The 24506-nt window shown below is 32.1% G+C and overlaps 1 protein-coding gene across 2 annotated transcripts; it reads right to left on the minus strand.

The window, feature by feature from the left end:
* Window positions 1-229: 229 nt before the first annotated feature.
* Window positions 230-16647, minus strand: LOC143069716 (uncharacterized). 2 transcript variants are annotated; one of them, XM_076244485.1, is made up of 5 exons: window positions 16397-16647; window positions 5200-5272; window positions 3917-3982; window positions 2076-2209; window positions 230-718 (listed from the first exon to the last, which is right to left on the minus strand). In XM_076244485.1, the coding sequence occupies exons 1-5, from the start codon at window positions 16503-16505 to the stop codon at window positions 510-512; spliced, it is 591 nt and encodes a 196-aa protein (XP_076100600.1). In that variant the 5' UTR covers window positions 16506-16647; the 3' UTR covers window positions 230-509. The 2 variants fall into 2 exon arrangements, with proteins under 2 accessions (XP_076100600.1, XP_076100601.1); XM_076244486.1 differs by lacking the exon at window positions 3917-3982.
* Window positions 16648-24506: the final 7859 nt, after the last annotated feature.

Genomic DNA, 24506 nt, shown 5'->3' on the forward strand with positions numbered 1-24506 from the left:
ATTTTAGATGGTAAAGCTATGAGTTAGAGCTAATTTGTGCTTACTGATGCTTCTTTCTAGTTTTTTCGTCCTGACCAGTCCAAATAAGTGGCTTTTTACATTAATATGCATCCTTTGTTCGTAAATTTTATATCTATTTAAACATAATAGATTGATACACAAATAAATAATAGTCCTCTAGAAAAAAATCATAATCATCATTCCTTGATTATCTGCCATGTTAGTACATGTACTTGCAGAAATAAAAACTCTATTCCCTTAAGAATTCATCTTCTTCAAACTTTTTGTCTGATAAAGATGTATATTGTAACATGACAATAAAGTAGATTTGATAAATCTTTATCAAATAAAGATATAGATGATCTCCCATTTCATTTAGTTCAATACCAGAGTCATGACTGAGCATTAAATTCAAAAACTCATGGATCACTTCCAGGAATTACTTCCTTTGTTTATAAAATTCCAACCTAAAAGTTATATTTCATTTTGCATGGAAAATTTGCACTAATTCATTTCCCCTGTCGGTAATATTTGTATCCAGCATTTGGCTCAAAGTCTTCATATGTAATTTTCTCCTCTTCGGTCTGTGTGTGACACGACACCACATTTACTGGAGGTGTGTAGGTTTTTATGTAACGTGTTTCTCTGATTGTGTAAATAATGCCTTCTTTGAACGTCTTTAAAATGTATAAAAGTCCTGCTATAATTAATGCTAGACCTGAAAGAAGATACAAAATATAAGTGAAAATCACTGACATTATACAGAAACATACAGTACTACTACCCGTAGCCAGGGGGTTCGGGGGTTCGGACGACCCCCCCCCCTTGAAAACAAAAAAGCACTGTTAAAGTCAACGTTTTATCCGAATTGTGACTGTTAAAGTCGAGTTCGTGAGTCCAATTACCCCCCCCCCCCCCCCCCCTTGGAAATTCCTGGCTACGGGCCTGCTAGACTAGTATTCATCAAAAGTCAAGCATCTTTACAAGATATATGCATTATGTTCTATCAACATAAAGAAAGTTTATGTAAGCATTTTTTTTTCTCCTTTGTAGCCATGGCGTTGTCAGTCTATCATCTGCTTATGAGTTAGAATCTCCATTTGGTATCTTTCGTCTTAGCCTTTTATACAAAATTATTTAAAGAAAAACTCCTCCCAATGAACCCCCTTTTGTAAGCAGAATATTCATATTAGACACAGATGACGCCCGGGAAGTCCAAAAGGAAGTATTCCATGATATTTTGTTGCTGTAAGACTATCTAGCAATTTTGTTGCTTTTTATTGTTGAATTAACCCTTTGATTGGTTTTTTTCTGTTTTAAAGTTAATTGTGTCATTTGTTGTCATATAAGACTTTTCAGTGGCGGATCTAGAAATTTTCATAAGTGGGGCCTACTGACTGCCTAAGAGGGGGCCCTCTTTAGTCACGCTTCAGTAGTTCCCTATATAAGCAACCATTTTTTTCCCCAAAATCTGCTTCTGCTTTTTAACTACCCTCTTAATCTTTTGTTAAGGACCATTCAGCAGCTAGTTAAAAATAGAAAATTACACAATAAATTATTGGTAGTATTTCAAGTCTTTGAAAGAGTGCAATCTTGACCACGTGAAACATCTGAGATTAAGACAACAATTAAAACAAATCATTTCTATTTTAGATATATAGTTCCTCGACTGTTTCGGTACTTATACATCCTTAGTTTCAATAATTCGGATTTTAACGTTCCTGGTGAAGGTAAATCTAAAAAAGGCGCTTCGGACGTACCAGTTGATAACGTGTTGTTTTTACATGTTTAATAGAGGATAATGAAAAAACGAAAAAGAATATGGAAAATGATATAAAAACGAAAAAAAAGTACAGAAATGAAAACCACCAGGTTTTCTGGTGACTGACAGTTTGGGAAGCCATGTGCATTGCCAAAGAACATCAAAATCAAATAGCCATCGGCCATAATTTGACTGACAAACCATGTTTTCTGTTTTGTTTTTTGATTACTATTTCATTTGACCGGTCCGTTTATTTTTTATATAGCATATACAGCGAATATTATATATAATTATGTTATTTAAAATGAATTACCTGAAATAAAACCTAGAATAACTTGTGTACCAATCAGAAATATAGGTATAGTAAGTAATAAGTATAAAATGCCCTTCTTCCAGTTATCAATCCACATGACCACGGACCAACATCTACAGCAACATCCCTCTTTGCTGAAAAATGGAACGATAAATACGTATATTACAGACAATACTGTAAATGTTGTTTTTTGCGACACCTAGGGCTAAATCTGTTTCCATACGCCCGCTACAAATTTTCAAGATGGGATATTGTTTTGCCCACGTCCGTCAGCCCAGTTGTCTGTCCTCTTGTCATTCACTCAATTCGTACCACATATTACAGTTTGTCCCACCAAACCCTCCTAAGGAGTTAAAGCACGAACTTTTTACTTGTTTTACTGTTGGTTACATTCTATCATTATCAATGTGCCAGTTAGAACTTTTATCGTCTGTTGGTTGTTATTTCATATTCTAAAGGCATGCTTGCTTTTATTTTGAGAATTTGATTTTTCTTCTAAATTTTCACAATAAACATAATGCAAACTTTGGGATTTTATATGGAATTATACAAGCAAAGTGCAAGGTTTTTTTCTGGCTGAGCCCTTCTACATTTTTTTAGCCATTTCTTTTATTTCATAAATGCAAGGTATTATAACATATTTAATTTATTATCAGGATTATGATTTTCTATAAATTTTCTGCAAGTTTCGGAATATGTCAAAGAGACAACAACCCGACAAAAGAGCAGATAACCCTTTTAGTGGTGTCTTCAAATGTGTCTTTCAGATACAACCTTTGCTAATTGTACCTCAACATCACTACTTGAAATCCAATGTTTGTGGTGTAGTATTATTGCATGTAACGGGGGCATACACTTTGTCTATTTGATGATTTGTTTTTTAAGATTTTCTTGTCCCTGATTTAGATCTCCCATAAAGACAAAATTTACAGGATGAGAAACTATATAATTTCCCAGATATTATTTTATTCACAAATTAGCCAAAATACAATGTGTGGGAAGAATTTCGAACTTTACCCTACTTTTCAATATCTCAACAATTGACCACATGTTAATTCTTGGCTTTGTTGATGTTTAACAAAGGTATATTAGTTATCCATGACTGTATGAGGAGTCTAAAGAGACCTTTGATCATACAAGTGCAATCAAACATGCTGATGTCTATATTGAAAGCTAACTTTCAATAGTATGCTTCAGTCTGATGTGACTATGGGTTATTCTTCTTAAAACATCTGCTATCATATCTGAGTGTTTAACACATACGAGAGTGACCTTGTATGCAACTTAGCACATTCAATCTGGGCAAATAATGCATCTAATTAAGAATTAATAATACAATTATCATTTAACAGACATATATAGATATCTATTTTTGTGAAGTATATGTATAACCTTTTGTGCTACATCAACCAATAATGTAAAGAAAACAACATTAATAATATATACATTATAAATGCAGCTAATAAATTTTATTAATATCATCAGGGTCAATGTCAGATCATATTATGTAACAGTCTGACTAGTATCTGTACAACAGATATGCATGTTATAGTTGCAACTGGACCTTAACATATATATGTTTGAACAACGGACAATGTAAGTGTCTGTTCCAAATGGAGAGCTAGTAATTCCGACTGGTTCAAGTGTCGTTTATTGATATAATTTTTATTTGTTTTTAATTTATTATTTTGTTCATAAAATCAGGGAATTGCTTTTCTCGTCTGATTTAATTTACATTCAGTCATGTCTTTTTTATCTCTGTTTGTGGTTTGGTATTACATTAACAAACATATCGCATATTTTCTTATTTTTATGCAAAGTCCAATATCATATTATCATACCTGCAGCATGAACATTTATGTATCATCCATGTAAGTTCTAATAGTGTTATTAAAATACTGGCTGCTCTAAAAGTTGAAAAATAGCTATTAAACATTTTAACTATTCGAAAACCAAACTATTGCTTATTTGAAAACTTGTAAAATAAATTGTAAAAATTTTGTAATTGTGTAGAAACAAAATTCTTTTAAACTGAAATTGACGTTGACTCTCCAATGTCAACCACGAATGCTAATTAAACCAGCATTTTGATATGATAGTTAAATTGCTATATATAGGTGGTCCGAGATCACAATTATTTCGTAGTGCATTTCTTTTAGAACATAAATGAAAATAAAAAAAATCCCACCTGCGCTTTCTCAAAGAAACTTTTACAGTGTGTTGTACTACTTTTGGGACAAATTATATCAAAATGATAGAAAACTTCATCGTCTCTAACTCAAAATATGGACAATTTTATGTTTAGGGCGTCTTGAAATCTTTTGACAGCTTCCGAAGTGCTAATTTTAAACCGTTTTCAGCTGGACCAAATCACTACTTTCCTTTAAAATTCTGGACCCAAATTTTTTACAGTGTAATTTCACCCCCCTACTTGCAATTTAAGGCATTAAACGTGGAGAAATAAATTTGGAAGGGGTATAAAAATTAATGGCAAGTAACCCACTGTCAACACTAGGGACTATATTTGTTCAAGGGACGACAATGGTGGTCTCGGACCAGGTCAAGTTTTTGCAATTTGAAATATTGTTGAGATATCTGTAAGTGAAAAAATGATCACGACTAATAAAACGTAAAAATTGGAGAATGTTCCTCATTCCGTTGATTGATATAGTTCAGCGTTATATTTTCTAATGTTTATGCCCCCTTTTTTAATTGTCTTCGCAGTTCGGTATTTTAACAAAAATTAAAACTCTTTTCCTATCGTTCGACATGTAAACACAAGGACCTTGTAGAAGTATATCTCCATATCTATTACTCTGTTGCTTCTTGTATTTATAAATTATGATGCAAACTTCGCCCTGGATATACATGTTATATTTGCCACCTGAGACAACCATCGTTTTGGTGGCGGTTCGTATTGCTGAAGTCTTCAGTTTTTATGTTGTGTTTGGTATACTGTTGTTTGTCTTTTGCTCGTTTATCGTATTTTTCCAAGGTGTTTTCAGTTTGTTTTCGAATTAAGAGTTTGAATATTCCTTTGGTATTATTCGCCCCTCTTTTATAATTGAGTTAAAGTTTTGTTAGCTTTCATGATAACTTTTTGATTTGCTTATATTTTACTTACAGTATGTACCAACCCCAATATAATGGCGTTCCGGAAGCAAACTGAAGAGTTGTTATGCTGGTGGACCACATGACTGAAACAAAAAAGATTTTCAGCATCATAAGTTCAATAGTAGATATGTTACCTTGAGACTACAGACCTCTTTAATCTATCATTGATTGGCTTATGTATAGAGATATTAAAATTCAGTAAATCTAAAATCCATCTTGCAGATATCGTATTGGAATTTTACTTCTTTAGAGTAATTAGAACTAACAAATCTGAATTTGAATATTTGGAACTATGTCCAGTGCACGATGTTTTGTCGATATTGTCAACATCGAAATGTCAACTTTATAGTGTCGTTATTGTGTTTACATTTTATCCTATCAATATGATCTGTTTACATCGTTCACATCGTATACATCGCGATGTTGACAATATTGTGTCAACATCGTGTTTATGTTGTATATATAGAGTCAATACCTTTCTGTTTACATCGTTCACATCGTATACATCGCAATGTTGACAATATTGTGTCAACATCGTGTTTATGTTGTACATATCGAGTATATACCTTTCTGTTTACATCGTTCAAATCGTATACATCGCGATGTTGACAATATTGTGTCAACATCGTGTTTATATTGTATATATAGTCTATACCTTTCTGTTTACATCGTTCACATCGTATACATCGCAATGTTGACAATATTGTGTCAACATCGTGTTTATGTTGTACATATCGAGTATATACCTTTCTGTTTACATCGTTCAAATCGTATACATCGCGATGTTGACAATATTGTGTCAACATCGTGTTTATATTGTATATATAGAGTCTATACCTTTCTGTTTACATCGTTCACATCGTATACATCGCGATGTTGACAATATTGTGTCAACATCGTGTTTATGTTGTATATATAGAGTCTATACCTTTCTGTTTACAACGTTCATATCGTATACTTAGACAATATACGTATAGTGTCTTGAAATATGAAATTTATTTGTATGAGGCTTAGAAACGGGAAAATGCGAGGTTCTACCGAGCATTTTCCCGTTTCGTGCCGAATACAAATAAATTTCATATTTCAAGACACTATACGTATATTGCTTTTATACTGAAATCGATAAAAAAATAAAAAAATAATAAAAATATGAAACAAATATTATTAAAAAAAGTGTTTGGAATTTCCCCCTTGGGGTACCATTTTGGGGTATTTCCCTATGAGCGTAGTCTAGGCGGTAAGCATTGACAATTTAAGGAATTAGAAAGGGAAAATGAATTTAATTAATAACATTTGATAAACATGGTATATAAATTACCAATTTGAAGACATAACAGGTTTAAATTCATAAAAGTTTGACCATTGTTACTACACGTTGTCATGGTTGTGACGTGACGTTGTAAGTAGGCGGGGCTTATAGGTGAGTTGAGGTCATTGACGTATAAAGCTAACGTTTACACGTATAGCTTTATCTGTATAGTAAAATAGCTGATTGCAGTATAAATCGCGATGTTGACAATATTGTGTCAACATCGTGTTTATGTTGTATATACCTTTCTGTTTACATCGTTCACATCGTATACATCGCGATGTTGACAATATCGTTTCGACATCGTGTTTATGTTGTATATATTGAGTGTATATCTTTCTGTTTACATCTTTCACATCGTATACATCGTAATGTTAACAATATAGTGTCAACATCTTGTTGTTTTTCTAATAACAAAATAATTTCGCTCTTTTTTTTTAAATAAGTTAAGCAATTAGTTATATAGTTTAAATTGTTTTCCATTTGTCATGTCGGCGTCTTTTATTGTTAACTATGCGATATAAACTTTGCTCAATGTTAAAAAAAGACCAAACAGCCTATTCATTTCTATCAGTGATTTTTCCTTTTTGTGTGAAGGTGTTGCATGATTTGAGGAACAAAATATGTTGAAAAAAATTGGGGATCACCGACTTAGTTTTGTCACTATAGCAACCTCAGTTTCGTGTTTTCCCGAATATTAACATTATATTTGCTTGTTATCTAAACTCTCAAAAAAATATGCTTTACATCAAACCTACAAGCACAATTCTTAGTTCACGTTAAACAGTAGATTTGTATCTTTCGAATACAGGTTCAAGAGATTAAGACTCATATTGTTTTGCTCTTTAATAAAAATATGATTTATTTCATTCCCGCCAAAAATCAAATGTAAAAATGAACGTTTCCAGTATTAAAAAAATATCTACCAGTGATTTCTTCAAAAACATTAAGTAAAGAAGTAAAGTGCTATATGTACTCTTCAAAATAAAGCAAAAAGAAGTGTATGTCACCGACCTTTCAAAAAAGTTATGAGTTTTTATCTCGTTCGTTTTGAAGAAAATAGTTGTCTTTCTTCAGAACATTGCATCTGACGTCATAGTACAAACTTTCCTTGCTGGAGCAATATTTAAAAATATATAGAAATTAGACGTTTGAAAACCACATTTAAATTTCCAAGAAAAACATCTATATCCACTACTTTATTATCCGGTAATACAAGAGATTAAGCATGTATCCGTTTTAGATATTATGATGTTGTTGCCGCACAACACATCCAATATTAACCTTCAGAACCACCATCCGTCGGAATGGAAAATTGTTTGAAATAACCTTTCACGCCGCTTTTGTATTGAAAGTCTGTTTTTGTTCTCTCTCCCTCATTAGCAAAAATATTGAAAATAAAAAAAGAAATGAAAGATGGAACTGGTTAACTTACAGAGTATTTAACTACACCAGACTAGATGTGCTTGTTTCTTTTTTCGCGTCAATTACAGAAGTTTGCGGTAACGAACTCATTCGCTACTGTTGACAGAGGGACATACAAAAGCATGGACGGACTTCTGTATACCATTATTTTTCCCGACTAAGACGAACGTTTAGAAATTATTGCATCGAGTTTGTGAATTCATTTATGAATATTTAAGATATAAGGAAATTAAAATTATAGGTATCATAAATGAATGAAAGTTATTGATCCTAAAACGTTATACATCTATCTTTAGTTAAAATACAATTCTTTTATTACTACCTCACGTGTTTTGAATAAACGAGACAGTAAATATAAAATACAAAAAAAAATTGGAAATAGTTTTCCGTTGAAAACTACAAAGTAAGATTTCTCCAACAGTATAAAATATTATAAATCTAAATTGCTCATTTTGGAAATTAAAACAAAGAAAAGGTTGTTGCCGGCATTGAAAATCGAAATTTGTTTTCAATCTTTCCGGTCACAGTTGTAGCTAAATAAAAGGGAGCGATTTTATGTAGGATATTATTCTTGGAGCAATTGTTTTTGTCAAAAGTTTAATTTTCAACAATTCAGTTTTAAACACCGAAAAATTTGATTTTAATTCACATTCGCTGAGTATTAATTTTATTAATATTTTTTGCCTTACAGCTAATTTCCTAATGCGTGTAGGGTAAAACTTTGTATGTACTGGAAATTTGACTTATTTGCAATCATACCACCTCTACATTTCTGTTTAAATTGTTCACATAGCAATGCTAGCAATATTGACTGTGTCAAAATCGTGTTTATATTTTATATTGAGTCTATGGTACGTATATAAACGTTAAACTAACTGCGTTTGTTTGCACCTGTCCTTAGTCAGGAATCTGTTGGTCAGTAGTTGTCGTCACAGGCACTTGTCTCAGAAGAAAAAAATTACCTATATACCTTAATATTAAGGTATATAGGTAATTTTTTTCTTCTGAGACAAGTGCCTGTGGTTGTCGTTTGTTAAATTAATCATACGTGTTTCTGGTTTCTCATTTTTTTACATGTATTAGACCGTTATTTTTCCAGTTTAAATAGTTTCACACTAGTGTTTTTTTTGTGTGTGCCTTTTATAGCTTGCTACTCGATAAAAACCAAAGCTCCGTGTTAATGACAATACTATGACCTATAATGGTTTACTTATAAAACGTGTAACTTAAATGAAAAGTTGTCTCATTTGAACTTATACCGCATCTTCTTATATGTATACATCGCTATGTTAACAATGTCGACGATGTAAACAAAAAAAAGAGTACAAACAACGTTAACAAAGTTGACACGATATCGGTTTAACATTGTGTACATCGCGATGTTAACGATGTCAACGATTTAAACAATATATAAGAGTCCAAAAAATGTCAACGATGTTGATACGACATCGGGTTAACATTGTAAACATCGCGATGATAACGGTGTCAACGATGTAAATAATATATAAAAGTCAAAACAATGTCAACGATGTTGACACGACACCGTGTTTACATTGTATACATCGCAATGTTAACGATGTCAACGATGTAAACAATATATAAGAGTTCAAACAATGTCAACGATGTTGACACGACATCGTGTTAACATTGTAAACATCGCGATGTTAACGATGTCAACGATGTAAACAATATATAAGAATTCAAACAATGTCAACGATGTTGACACGACATCGTGTTAACATTGTAAACATCGCGATGTTAACGATGTCAACGATGTAAACAATATATAAGAGTTCAAACAATGTCAACGATGTTAACACGACATCGTGTTAACATTGTAAACATCGCGATGTTATCGATGTCAACGATGTAAACACTATATAAGGGTTTAAACAATGTAAACGATGTTGACACAACATTGTTTTAACATTGTATACATCGCGATGTCAACGATGTAAACATTATATAAGGGTTCAAACAATGTAAACAATGTTGACACGATATCGTGTTAACATTGTAGATATCGCGATGTCGACAACATTGAATAAACATCCTGCACTGGACATGAATGAATATTTGTTATTAGGAATTGAAATTATCTGATTTTAATGTTAAGCTCCTGGATAGTATACCATATGAATATAAAATGTGTGATGAACATTCAAAAATGGGAGATAACTAGGAGAAATTTGATATCAACGACAGCAAGTTGAGGGAAAATCAGGAAGCCATGCATAATTCAAAAAGAAAACGACCAAAAAAAAAAAAAAAAAAACGACAATAAAATTAAATACAGAGGAAAACCAAATACTAAAGATTGACCAACATAAAAATAAAGATTGGGTACCAGAAAACTAAAGATTGAACGAAAAAACCACGAAATTCTGCATTGCTGCAGATAGCATTTGTGCAAAATTATTGACCTTGTTAGTTTACGTAGTCTGTTTTTTCGACCTAATTTTTCGAGAGGAATCCATGGATGTAAAAGATTGAAATATAGGTGGTTATTACCAATTGGTTTGCATCTGAAACCAAGAAGAAATATTCTACTTGCTGCTGTTCATGTATTGTTTTCTCTCATTAAAGTGTTTTTCGTATATTTAACCGAGAGGTAAGAGTTATTTCGCTCCTTGTTGAAGGCCTCACGGTGACTTTGAGATGACGAACAGTAATACAATTGATGTTCTTTTGTTCTCATCAAAGTGTTGTTTATTAATGTTTTTTTCTCTCATCAAAGTTTTGTTCATGTATTGTTAGCTCTCATCAAAGTTTTGTTCATGAATTGCTTGCTCTCATCAAAGTTTTGTTCATGAATTGTCTGATCTCATCAATGTGTTGTTTATGTAGTGTTTGCTCTCACCAAAGTGTTGTTCGTGAATTGTTTGCTCTCATCAAAGTGTTGTTTGTATATTGTTTGCTCTCATCAGTTTTTTCCATATATTGTTTCTGCCTTCAAAGGCTTGTTTGTGTATGGTTTGCTCTCATCAAAGTGCCATAAATAAAAAAAATAGCAAATGTGCATAGTAATATCTCATATTTTTTAAATGAAGATATTACCAGAACTTGTTTGTACTAAAATAAAGTATTAATACTTGCTTTCATTTCTATTGATTTTGTTGTCATACTTATCCAGAAAAATCCGGAATATGAATAAATAAAAATTGTATCCAGAGTAATCCTGAGTAATCCTGAATCATACTACCTATAGCTTTCGGCATTGTTATGCTATTGTTCTTGATATTTAGGACTATTCATGATCCTCCAAGTTCACATCTTATGATCTAGATATTCTAACTTCTACTATAAGTATAGGTAGTGGAATTCTGGTGTGTGCTTAATATATTTATAGTATAGATCAAAAACTCTAATTTGTACTGAAACATAGACACATTAGAGCGGCTTGAATTGACGGAAATATAAAATAGTATGATTTACTTGTTCATAGTATTTCACTTGAGAACTATTTTCATTCATTTACAGGCACTTGTTCAACAGTATCAAATATTAGTTATACTAGAACTAACTGAAATCTTTTTGGTTACCTTTTAATAAAGGAATAAAACTTGATAAGCAGAGCAGCCGTAAAAATTGTTTCTATCTTTAATGTATTACAAAAATTAATTCAGTTTAAGATGTAAGGTAGATAGAGGTGTCTAAGTTATAATCAATTGAATTTTTTTTAAATTTGCCAAAATGGGATTTATATCATGCTTTTTAATTTTTTTTTTTAAAGAATGGGTCACGGGGCTTATTTTCATGCTACAGGTTGTTCAAAATTGACATATTTTGTATAGATTATGCATGAAAACCACAATTTTCTGCCTTAAAACGAAAACTGCACCATAGAATTTTGAGATAAAAAAATGAGAAGATAGCTTTATAATAGTATGCTGTCAAATGAGAAAAAGAAAAATGAGGTCACCAGACCCGTTTACTTGCTACGTAATAAAATAGAGAAATTCCTAATACATTCTATTGTAAAAGTACCTTTATCTTTATCTGCCCTTACATTTGAGTTGACGTCTCCCCTTTTGTGGCAAAGTTTAAAAAAAAAAATGAATCAAATAAAAGTTGCTGTAAAATACAACCATAAATACATCTCATTTTCTATATTGTAATGAAAATTCTTACACATGAATTACCTACTACTCTCAAAATTTGCACATTCTATCAAAGGTCTAGACCGATGTTTTCTGGTATTACAAAAGCCAAGATGAAGGAAGACACCCTATCTACCTTATAACTAAGTCAGAGACAATACTTAGTACCTAGCCGACCGTGCAAGGGCTGTATAGACAGTCAAGGTCGTTAAAAACTTCCATTTGTTGACTTAGTGCCTGTGTCTTCATTACTGAGAAAGACTTTTTTTAATTAGAATGATACATGTATATGATGCGAAATTTATTATACTAGTACAAGATAAAGTGGAAATATTCTCTGACTTCAATTCTCGACATTCACGAAGAAGAAGAAAAAAACTGTATAGAGTTAGAAGCAATGGCCCTTCCCTCGTCATAACTTTACTCACAAATTTCGTAATTTTCGAGAAAAATACATTTGCAGTAGACTTAAAGTCACGAATTACAATAGTATTTTATGAGTCAATATGCCAAATTGTCTGAAGCTTTTCATCGGTCAAGGGTAACTTTAACTGCATACTCTTCTAATTATTATATGCTGCTGATGATCGAGTTGAATGACAAGATTTTTACTATTCAGAGGTAAATATATCTACATGCATCAGCATTTTATGCATCAGTTGTTTACAAATGTTCAATTCTACCTTCATCAATAAAGTAGACGAAAATCAAATTAACAGTCAAAAACTGAGGCGACAAGTCCAGAATCCATATCGGAGAAATAGCAAACATCAAATGTAAAGGTCTCGGGGTAGCGTGTTTGTCTTGAATATGGGACCAGAGCTCCAGATAAGCTGCGTGTTTGCATGATCACGCAATACAAATAATTAAAAACCCAATACAATAGCCCATTGCAGGGTTCAATTACCCAATTAATTCACCAGAAAACCCAATAATATGCCAAAACCATGAGTTTTCAACGCTTTTATTCTCTATCTTTTGCGTTATTTACCCTCATCAGTTTATAGTCTTCGCGTAATTCTATTTTTATAATTATATAATTGGAAATTTCCTTTCGTTCTAAAGATAGAGCTCTGCATCAAGTAGCTGAAATGGGTCCCCGTTGGAACTTTCTTATGCTCAAAAGGTACGCATGTTTATGAAACATTTCGATCTTCTCAGCGTTTATCCAATTAGCGTGTATCATGTTGTCATATTTTTTTTCAAATTTCTCGGGATTTATCATTACATACAATGAATTAAAACGAAAGTTAATGTCCGCTAAAAATATACTAAAAAAACACGTTTTCAGCTTCTTTTGAATAGCTGATGGAAAGTTATGATGATAAAAAGACTCATGAATCTATTGTTTTTAGGAAGGGTCCATCGAATTCACAGGAGTACGTGTTTGCGTACTTTAACGAGAACATTGCTAATAACGTCCAAGAAAAAAATAAAAGAGCCTTCAGTTGCCAGACGTCATAATTATTTGGACTAATTATAATAATGGGGTTTCGTCAAAAACGAAATCAGTTGGAAAAAGCGAAAAGCCAAATCAATTATGACATGTAGTTGGAAAACATTTCTAATATGGGACAACTTAACCCAGATTTATGTAAATTGATTTAAACAAAAACATTCAAGTATAATTTTAGTTTATATACTATTTTTTCATTTTAGTTGAGTGAATACGCATATCCGTTTTTCACAGTTTATATAAGTTTTGAGAAAATACAAAACTGCCCGGCAGAACGTTTGAAACGAGTCAAATTAAACGTACGCAATTGCTCGTCAGTGAATAAAACAGCTACATGTAGCACGTATACAAAGAAAGACACATATATATTTTAAGATGGAAAAATATTTAATATTGTGTTGATGAAAAAACCCAACACATTAAGGAGCTTGGTGGTGAAAAACCCAATTTGATATTTGCTTGAGGGGTGAATTAAAATTGATAATGCAATTCAAAAACTTTATCACCCAATTAAATAAGAAAATGGTGGGTAAAAACCCAAATTTGTAAATTCTTATCTGGAGCTCTGACTGGGAGGTAGTGAGTTCGATAATTGGCAGGACCAAACCTCAAAACTTTGAAGTATTGGTATTGGTAGCTTCTCCGCTAAGCCATACAGCGTGTAGTGCTAAGCGCAAAGACTTGTTTGCGGTCAGCCGAATCATGTGTCTAGGTAGGATGAAATGTAACAGGTTTTAGAACTGTTTATACCTAGTGAAGCAGCACGTTAAAATCTGGCTCATGGGTGTTAGTCTTGTATAGTGCATACTAATTTTCAGATGACATTGATATCATTATATGGGTCGTTTTCAAAAAATGTCGAATTTTCAGTACACCCATGCTAACTTTTTTTATTTCTAATGGAAATTTCAGTTGTAATGGTTTAAATGAAAGCTTGTCGAATTTGTGATTCAGAACATTAATAATAATCACACCTTACATCTATTTTGATAAGATTAAACTGCATTTAAGACCCATTTTGGGGGTATTTGTCTGCGTACAGTGTCAGAAAAACACATTTCAAATGATTTTTTTGCGATTTTCTGATCGCCTTGATATCTACAAAAGGGACTTTTTAAGAACGTTAAATATTATTCTAACGAAAATTCGTAGCTTCTATATCACTGTATGTAACATATTATCTACAAACTAAATTGAATCTGCGTACAGGAGGCTCATGTCTTTCCTGTTACCGCTACTTAAATCAGCCGTGAAATTAATCTCCCTATGAATATTGAATCAGTCAGTGTTGATTTCAAAAGTGCAAAGTAATCTTTACATTTAAAACGCCTCGTTTCTTGAACGACAGTGTAGAGAAAAGAAATTTCAAGACATTTAGTGAAAAAAATATAGCGTACTTTTTTTTATGTCTATGCTGTTACCACCAATTTTGATTAAATACACCAACAGTATATTTGTAAAAAGTGCAATAACGTGTTGGAAACCAAATTCACAATAGAAAAACATAATCACTTCTCCAAAGGGAGTAGTTATTTCACAACAGCAATCAAAAACGAAGAAATTTGTCTATCCTGTTATGTCTATCCTGTTACTATGGTTGCTATGGTTACAGTAACAGCATAGACAATTGTAGACAAAAACGTCGTTAATTTTTTTATCTTAACATATAGGTGCAAAACGAATGAAATATTTCGTTGTTTGAAGTCATCTTCAGGCTATAACGTCTTAATCTTCCCAATTAAGCATTCGCAGGTGCAATACTGATATCGGTAACAGGATAGACAAAAAGGTAACAGGATAGACTTTTATATAGTAATATATCAGAAACGTACGTTCCTGTTACCAATGAAATATAGAGAAAAGTAAACTAACTTATGAGGGATTTACTTGATGTTGGGTTTATTTGAAAGGGTGAAAAAATGCCGAACAATATAAATTGCTATCTTAGACTTGCATTACTGGTGCTAATTTTTACAACCTTTGAAAACCAATTTTTAGAGGCATTTTTCAGTACAACCTGGAAAATTGGCAAATTATCTATTATATTACAGAATGAATATATATAGAAGTTTATTCTCTTGAAAACCATCTAATTGTCTACGTAAAACAAGCTTAACATTTTATCTTAACCTTTTCTTAATAACCCAAAATTTCTTTTGAAAATGGTAACAGGATAGACAAAATAATGTACCACCGATCAAAAAATGTTATAACATATTCTTGTATGACATCATTAAGATTGCATCTTTTAATATGTTGTTCTTAAAGTACTGTTTGTTATGATTTGCTTATGTAGAGGGTTGTTTGAATAAGTAACTTTTAATAATTTTTTCAATTTCAAAATTCGACATTTTTTGAAAAAGACCCATATGTTCTTTTCCTGATGTTATATATGCCACTGAACGTTAAACGTCAATACATCCGTTCATTCGACTTAAAACTGTTGATACAGAGTCGAGGAACACAAGACAACACCAAGGATTGGGACTATAACGAGACCACCGGTTAGGTGTATATGTTTTTTGTCAACTCGGAAGGGGGGTAGGAGATGCGTGGTATATGAAACCTTCTACTAGAACTGAGGAAAGGAGAACAATAACTGTTTTTATCATATATCTCTTATAATATTGTCGAGTTTTCATTATGTTTGATCATGTTTATTTTGTATTTGCCATAACCTAAATTGGTTTTTGTCTGTTTTGCAAATAAAGAATTATATATTCAAAAATGCAAAAAAAAAGAAAGTTTGTCTCCGGGGTTTGTCTTTACTTCAGAATTGTCCGATATCTGTTTAGAGAGATAAAAGAAGTACATAAGTCTTTGTAGTTTGTACAAAGATTGCATCTCACTATGAACATACTTATGTGGGTAGATCAATGTATGGTGGCAGACTTTAATAAGTACATTTACAACTCACGTGCTAGAGTGGCCAATGTCCATAGTCTGGCTACTGCCGGTATATATGCTAAAAGCTTAGGTTGTGTTGGTGGGCCAGTTTCAGTCCGAATTATACGATCCTTTTCCATCACAAACTAGCACACATGGTGAACATATCTATATCTATACACACACAAACGCCACGCAATACTCAATTTAAACTATTATTTCCACAAATGTTTATATATTTATATGTGTATATGTATTTAAAAGTTTGTGTATATAAAAGGGTTTAAAAATCCTTGTCCTCTCATGTAGAACGACATAAATAAAAGATTTTATCTATCATGTTTATTCACATTTGTTGCAAGCTGTTGTCATTGATTTTTTTCCACATCCAGTTTGTTGTGGATTTGGGCAAACTATTATTTGAGAGTTATTGATGCCTATAATTACAATAATAAAGATATGCGTATTTATTTCATGCGCAGTCATCATAGTACAAGGTCGTTTTATAGGTACATTGTCCCTTTTTGATGCAGGGAAATATATGGATTAAAAACTCGCAAATTTGGGGCAAATCGGAAATGCTGTCACATTAAAATTTAGTGATACAGATTTTGTGGTAAATAGTTTCGTTATCATAAAATTGAGAATGGAAACGATGAATGTGTCAAAGAGACAACCACCCGACCAAAGAGTATAGAAAACAGCCCTAGGTCACCAATGGGTCTTCAATATGTTTTGCAGAAGAATACAAACTAGGTAGTATTGACCCTCCTTTTTATTGGTTCTTATCATTAGACAATTTGAAGTCTTGAAATAAGCAAACAGAACTTTTTCAGGCTATATCACTTCGGCACTGTTTGGTTTGATACTTTGTATGTTATGATAAATTATATTAAAAACTTTTGTATGTGTTTCAAACCAATCTCGATTGTCTCTAGAAGTGGACATAAAAACTATATGCCCGCTGCGTCAATTGAAGATACCAATTGAACATTCAAAACAAAAATAAACCGACAACGCCACGGCTAGAAAAAAAAAGACCAACAGATAAATAGCAGTACACACAACACAGCATATAAAACTATTATAAAAGGCGGGTATCTGTTTATTACTATCAGATATAACCACTTTCTCGACTTTTTCCCTTCATCATGTCTTTTGATTCATACGGAAACTTTACAGTGTATGTGAGACATGACTATGATACAAAAAAAAAATACACTAGGCGTTGAACCTATCTTCAGAACATTCTAATAATCTTATTAAATTTTAAGCTTAAATCTTGAAAAGAAAATTATTATTAAGACGATTGTTATGTTAAAAGATAGACTGTTCTTAAAATAATATTATCTAAAGAGGTGACCAAAGACTTTAACATTATGATTCTTATCCGCTAAGCAGGCGGAATTTAAACGTAAGCAAAAATACAGAATAAAGATGACATGTCTTCCCATCTCATTAATATGTCACCCGTAAAGCGTCTTGAATCCACCCCCCCCCCCCCCCCCCCCCATGAATGTACATTTAACTTGTCGCTAGGGTTAAACAACCATTGATTCTCATCATCTGAAGGGAAGTTTTATTACCCCTATGTTAAGCGGTTACAGGCAACGGAGTTAACTGAAGCAACTTAAGCAACAGAAACACGAAGCGGGTCTTAAGTACATGGTCGTTACAATAAGTTCCATGTTTTTGAAGTAGCAATAAAAAAAAATCCAGATTTTAAAAGCAACTGTACATAAAACAAATTGTGTGGATTACGTTGTTTTCTATTGGTGCTTCTTTATAAGGATACTTGTCTATTAAAAATCAATTATCTAACCGATTGTTTCCCACACTAAACTTGCATATTCGACTATTGGTCTTACAAGATTTTAAAATCATTTAAAAAGTTAAATTTTGTAACATTTGTTGCAATTGAAGTTGAGTACAGCTATTTTAAATATATTCTTTATTGCCTCCAGAAAGTCGAAATAGTCACATGAAGCAATAGCGTGAACTAAGATCCAAAAACATTTTACCACATCGTTCACAGAGAATGTATTGTTCAATGACAGTGTCTGTTACTAAACAGCAAACAGAAATCAAATAATGTGCTTGTTTTTGTAGGTTTGGATGCTTCAATGCTACAGTCCATACAGAGTGAGGTACGTATGGGGTTCTGGTCGTTTTAAAAGCAACATAGTCATCATCAAAGTTTAACTGTCTTGTCCAATTAACAGTCTCGAAAGCGGCCACTGCTGTTTTCACAATACACTTCCACATCAGAGGTGTTGGAAAAAGTCCTGTTTTCACAGAAGTTATCAAAATATGTCGATAAATTTTATTTCTGCATAATGATCATAATGTCAACAGAGAGTCCAAAATTTGGATAGCTTACATCGTTAACTCTACGAATCAATATAGGAAAGATACAGATTCGCACGGAAGATTACATATCCGTTACAGTTTTTTCTCGTCCACATAGCTTTAAATGCTGAACCAACCGATCATCGGAAGGCACATATCACTTCGTGTGCGTCGCGGTAAACATTGAATATTTTTGCAAATGTAGCACTGTAAAGCGATATGGATCATAGTTAAATGACTATAATTAATGTTACAAGTTAGATAGAGTTCTGGACAGTGGCAGGGCACCTTCTTATGTTGTGGATAATGACCTTCACAAAAAGATGTGAAATTTTAGACTTTGAAACATTTTTTTTAGGTTTTATCGGTGGAGTTAGGATATGAATGAAGGGACATTTTTGGTATATATTTCTTTGAGCTTAAACTAAGAAACAAAAAAATTGAGAAGACATACTGAAGCACATTCTAATTGCTTCAAATGTAACATATTGCATATAACTTGCATGTAGTTCCTCAAAATATTCTTGTAATTCTTGTAATATTTGCCACTGGATGGTGTGCAAACATACATCAAACGACAATTTATACTTGTTCTATCAACAGAAAATTATGATAAGACTGTCTGCAGTTTTCATAAATTCTATCAGAAAGCAATCCAACAATAGATATCTATATTAGTCACCTTATGGTCAACAGGAGTTTTTATAAAAGCCCCGAAAAAAGAGCCAATTTAGCAGGCACTCTTTTACATCTTTTCAATGATTGAAAACAAAATGTCAGCCATGTAGTTGAGAGGAAAAATAAAGAACTGAAGAAGGCCAATGGCCGAAACGTCTTGATAAATTGGTTTATTTATACAATTATAACCAGGTGCTCCGCAGGGCGCAGCTTTATACGACCGCAGAGGTCGAACCCTGAACAGTTGGGGCAAATATGGACAAAACATTCAAGCGTGATACAGCTCTGAATTTGGATTGTGATCAAATTTTTGACATTACATGGTTTTTTTTTACACAAAACAATTGTCAAGATTTTACAAATCAATTAAAGATTTCTTCTTCAAACTTTTTAAATCTAAAATTAAATAGTTGACACAGCATAGGTTTCTGACACAGAATGAATGTGGTCTAATGAACTTAAAAAGTTTTTTTTTGCCTTTGAGCAATTTACTATGCTGTTGAATATTAATCCTCTCAAAAAAATGTTTGAAGAAATTTTCTTTTTATTTATGAAATCTGAAATGAGAAAAATTTAACCCCCCCCTTTTTTTTTCACATCCCCGTTTCCCTTTCTCCAAAACTGATATCAATTCAAATTTCTAATGGAGTTTGCAACAATAACTACTCTTTTAAATACGTCATAAAATATTAAAATGTAAAATAAAGTGCTTGTTATCACTGAATGGTAAAGATTGGTTGGTAGTAAAAGTGAATATACATTGTTTATTGTATAAAACAATAAAAAAAACTTCATCAGCAACATTTTATATTGGCAAATTTCCAATGAAGTTATTTACATAAAGTTATTGGCAAATAAAAATAGAAAATGACATCATAGTCATGTCTGGCAAATGTCCAACATACATTATCTAAAAACATTTTAGATAAGATAAGGAAAAAAAGCTTCATCAGCAACATTTTATATTGGCAAATTTCCAATGAAGTTATTTACATAAAGTTATTGGCAAATAAAAATAGAAAACGACATCATAGTCATGTCTGGCAAATTTCCAACATATATTATCAACTACTATTCTATACAAAGAAAGATAACTCCAATTGAAAATTAATTGCTATTGCACAATATTGTGCAATTAGATATTTCTTGCTATTGTGCAATACTGTGCAATTGAAAATTTCTTGCTATTGCACAATACTTGATATGGAATCCTGATTTGGACCAACTTGAAAACTGGGCCCATAATCAAAAATCAAAGTACATATTTAGATAAAGCATATCAAATAAGCCCAAGAATTTAATTTTTGTTAAAATCAAACTTAGTTTAATTTTGGACCCTTTGGACCTTAATGTAGACCAATTTGAAAACTGGACCAAAAATTAAGAATCTACATACACAGTTAGATTTGGCATATCAAAGAACCCATTTATTCAATTTTTGATGAAATCAAACAAAGTTTAATTTTGGACCCCCATTTGGACCAACTTGAAAACTAGGCCAATAATTAAAAATCTAAGTACATTTTTAAATTCAGCATATCAAAGAACCCCAAGGATTCAATTTTTGTTAAAATCAAACTAAGTTTAATTTTGGACCCTTTGGACCTTAATGTAGACCAATTTGAAAACGGGACCAAAAATTAAGAATCTACATACATAGTTAGATTCGGCATATCAAAGAACCCCAATTATTCAATTTTTGATGAAATCACACAAAGTTCAATTTTGGACCCTTTGGGCCCCTTATTCCTAAACTGTTAGGACTAAAACTCCCAAAATCAAACCCAACCTTCCTTTTATGGTCATAAACCTTGTATTTAAATTTCATAGATTTCTATTTACTTATACTAAAGTTATGGTGCAAAAACCAAAAATAATGCTTATTTGGGCCCCTTTTTGGCCCCTAATTCATTAACTGTTGTGACCTCAACTCCAAAATCCAATCCCAACCTTCCTTTTGTGGTCATAAACCTTGTGTTAAAATTTCATTGATTTCTATTTACTTATACTAAAGTTATTGTGCGAAAACCAAGAATAATGCTTATTTGGGCCCTTTTTTGGCCCTTAATTCCTAAACTGTTGGAACCAGAACTCCCAAAATCAATCCCAACCTTCCTTTTGTGGTCATAAACCTTGTGTCAAAATTTCATAGATTTCTATTCACTTAAACTAAAGTTATAGTGCGAAAACCAAGAAAATGCATATTTGGGCCCTTTTTGGCCCCTAATTCCTAAAATATTGGGACCAAAACTCCCAAAATCAATCCCAACCTTCCTTTTGTGGTCATAAACCTTGTGTTAAAATTTCATTGATTTCTATTCACTTTTACTAAAGTTAGAGTGCGAAAACTAAAAGTATTCGGACAACGACGACGAAGACGACGCCAACGTGATAACAATATACGACGAAAAATTTTTCAAATTTTGCGGTCGTATAAAAAGTATGTTCCCTATTGGAATTTTGAAAACAAGAATTTATAGGCACAGAATTTTAATAGCATAGCCATAATGTATACATCAAATTAGAAAATAAATAAAGTTAAGAACATGGTTTGTCTTCAGCAGGAAAATGAAATGCCAGCACTGTTGTTTTACCAATACTAACATCAAATTCAGGATACATGTAGATGTCCAACACAGTTGTTAATTGGTTTTATGAGGCTTCTGATTTTTTTTTGAAGATCATAACCTCAATATACCAAGACCAGTTAATTTACAATGAACTCTAGACTGTAAACATATACAGCATGAATCCTGCTTGTAGAAATGTGATTGACTAGGATTGTCAATTTTCCTGCATGGGTTGGTGGTAGTCTCCAAGTACTGCTTCTTTCCTCCCCATGATATAGCCAAAAGCACTGAAAGTGGTGTAAAACATGAACCATCAATCAATAAATCTTCTCTTTAGGTACATCACTGACATTTTTAGACTATCTGTAGTAGTTTAAAATGTTTACGTCTTTATACTGGAGTCAAATGCACCTGCCCTGTGCAGGGTTCAAGCTAACATCAGTGTTGACATGCTAGCGAGATAGTAGATGAACTACTTAGATCATTCAGCCACTGAGGCTAACCCGACAACAAACAGAAAACTGTAAATTTCATAAATAATTTCATTCTCTGTCTTGATTTTAAAATTTTGGAATCTGATAATTCAGACCAATGTCCAGTTGTGTCAGAGGAAATAACAGAAAGAAGATGGAAGCCAAGTGATGAGAAAAGGATGACTTTAGCTTTCAACATCCCATGAACTAAAGAGATAACACACAGCTCTTTTATATCATACGGTTGATTCAATAATTTTCGTTGAATACCAATTCTCATGGATTACGTAGGTAATTAACTAATTACCAATTTTCCTTAGCCTTGTAAGAAGACTTTGGCAAAATCACAAAATTAAATATCCGTGAAAAGGCAAGTTTTCCTCAATCCATGCAAATTGTTATCCATAAAATTAAATGAATTCACAGTATATCAAATCAATAAAGACAAATTCAAGACATATTTTTCTAGTAAAGGGGGATAATTCAAACTAACACATTTGTAGCATTAAAATTTATATTTAATCTGCAATAATTAACAAATAAAATTTTCCAAAAGAATTGCACAATACAGACAATTTGACAAAAAAAGCAACCTAAAAGCCACTAGTATATGTATAATTAACAAACTACAATATTACAATAAAATACAAAAGCTTAAATAACAAATAGGCACATGGTTGTTTGCATGGTTTGGCATATTTAATATGCTTGGTGAAACAGTGGCGGATCCAGCCATTTTAAAAAGGGGGGGTTCCCAACCCAGAGTAAAGTGGGGGTTCCAACTATATGCTCCCATTCAAATGCATTGATCGGCCAAAAAAAAGGGGGGGTTCCAACCCCCGGAACCCCCCCCTGGATCCGCCACTGTGAAAATAATGAATTGACAATATGTACTTTATTTCATTAAAATCCTGTGATGCTAGTAAAATTTCTATGCACATTTAACTTTAAATTCCTTTGAATCATATTTTTACAAATTTTAAGTGTATGCTCTTAATATATCAATGTTAAATATCTTAAAATCAATTCCAAAAAAATTGCAATTTCAGTTCTCTTAACATCATTCTGAAATCAATGACGGAATTAACAATGGAAATAAATGCCTAAACAATACAACTTCAGACATTAGTGTGCAGATCTTTCATAAAGAACAATAATGCTGAATCAATTTTCCTCTCATTTCTTAAATCATTTTCAACAAAATATGTTTTAAAATAAATGAATGTTTCATCTTTTCTCAAGCATGACTTCTTTCTTAAATCGTTCTTCCACTCCATCATCACTAGTTGTTGCTGCTAATTTATGGTAACTGATTAATGCAAGCAATGTACAGCTTGTTTCTGAAACCTACCCTGTGTTCTATAAATAACTACATGTATGTGGCACCTTAGCTAAAATAATGGGAAAAGGTGTTTAAAATGGGGTATTATATACTATATACTAATTTTTAAAAGATGAAACTTGTAAAACAAAATGGCACAATTTTAATAGGATTTCAGATTGAGACAGCTTGAAATTGGTTAATATTAATAAATTAATCAGATAAATGAAAGAAATTATGATTGAATATGTTCATCCTTAGGCCTTTCAAAAACTCTGTATTTCTGAGTAATTTTTCAGTTTTGAAAATGATGTTTATAATATGACGAGGGTGGTTTTTAACTACCTTGACTACCAATGAGGGTATTGCATGTGTCAGTTTAGAATATGTGCTTATTTCTATTGTAAATAATAAACTTACTTCTTTGTATATGCAAGAGATTTGTTATTTATATAAGGACCAATTTTTTTTTTATAACTTCTGGTCATCCCCTTTACTGATATTTTTAAAGTCCCCATGGTGTGTTAGTATTTGGTTTTTGTTCCATGAATTACCTTTTTCAGATTTGCAAACCATAAATCATGTGGAACCAAAAGACTACAAAATAAATAACTAAAGGGAAATAACTCCAGTTTGAATCATTTTTCTTTTTCTATCTTTAACTTTTGAATATGTCTTTCTTATAAGGTAAACAATCTCCATGTTTAACAGTTATTTTTCCATCAATTTAACTTCTAAATGTCACAGAAT

The sequence above is a fragment of the Mytilus galloprovincialis genome, chromosome 3 (genome assembly GCF_965363235.1).
Source record: "Mytilus galloprovincialis chromosome 3, xbMytGall1.hap1.1, whole genome shotgun sequence".
Taxonomy (NCBI): domain Eukaryota; kingdom Metazoa; phylum Mollusca; class Bivalvia; order Mytilida; family Mytilidae; genus Mytilus; species Mytilus galloprovincialis.

What these genes read in the sequence shown, in the direction of transcription:
- LOC143069716 (XM_076244485.1), bottom strand. Translation starts at nt 16,505, where the DNA reads ATGGAAAAGGATCGTATAATTCGGACTGAAACTGGCCCACCAACACAA. An exon ending in GACATTGGCCACTCTAGCAC is followed by an intron (nt 5,273 to 16,396) that starts GTGAGTTGTAAA and finishes TTTTTGTTTCAG; the next exon opens with TCATGTGGTCCACCAGCATA. An exon ending in TATTCTAGGTTTTATTTCAG is followed by an intron (nt 719 to 2,075) that starts GTAATTCATTTT and finishes ATCTTCTTTCAG; the next exon opens with GTCTAGCATTAATTATAGCA.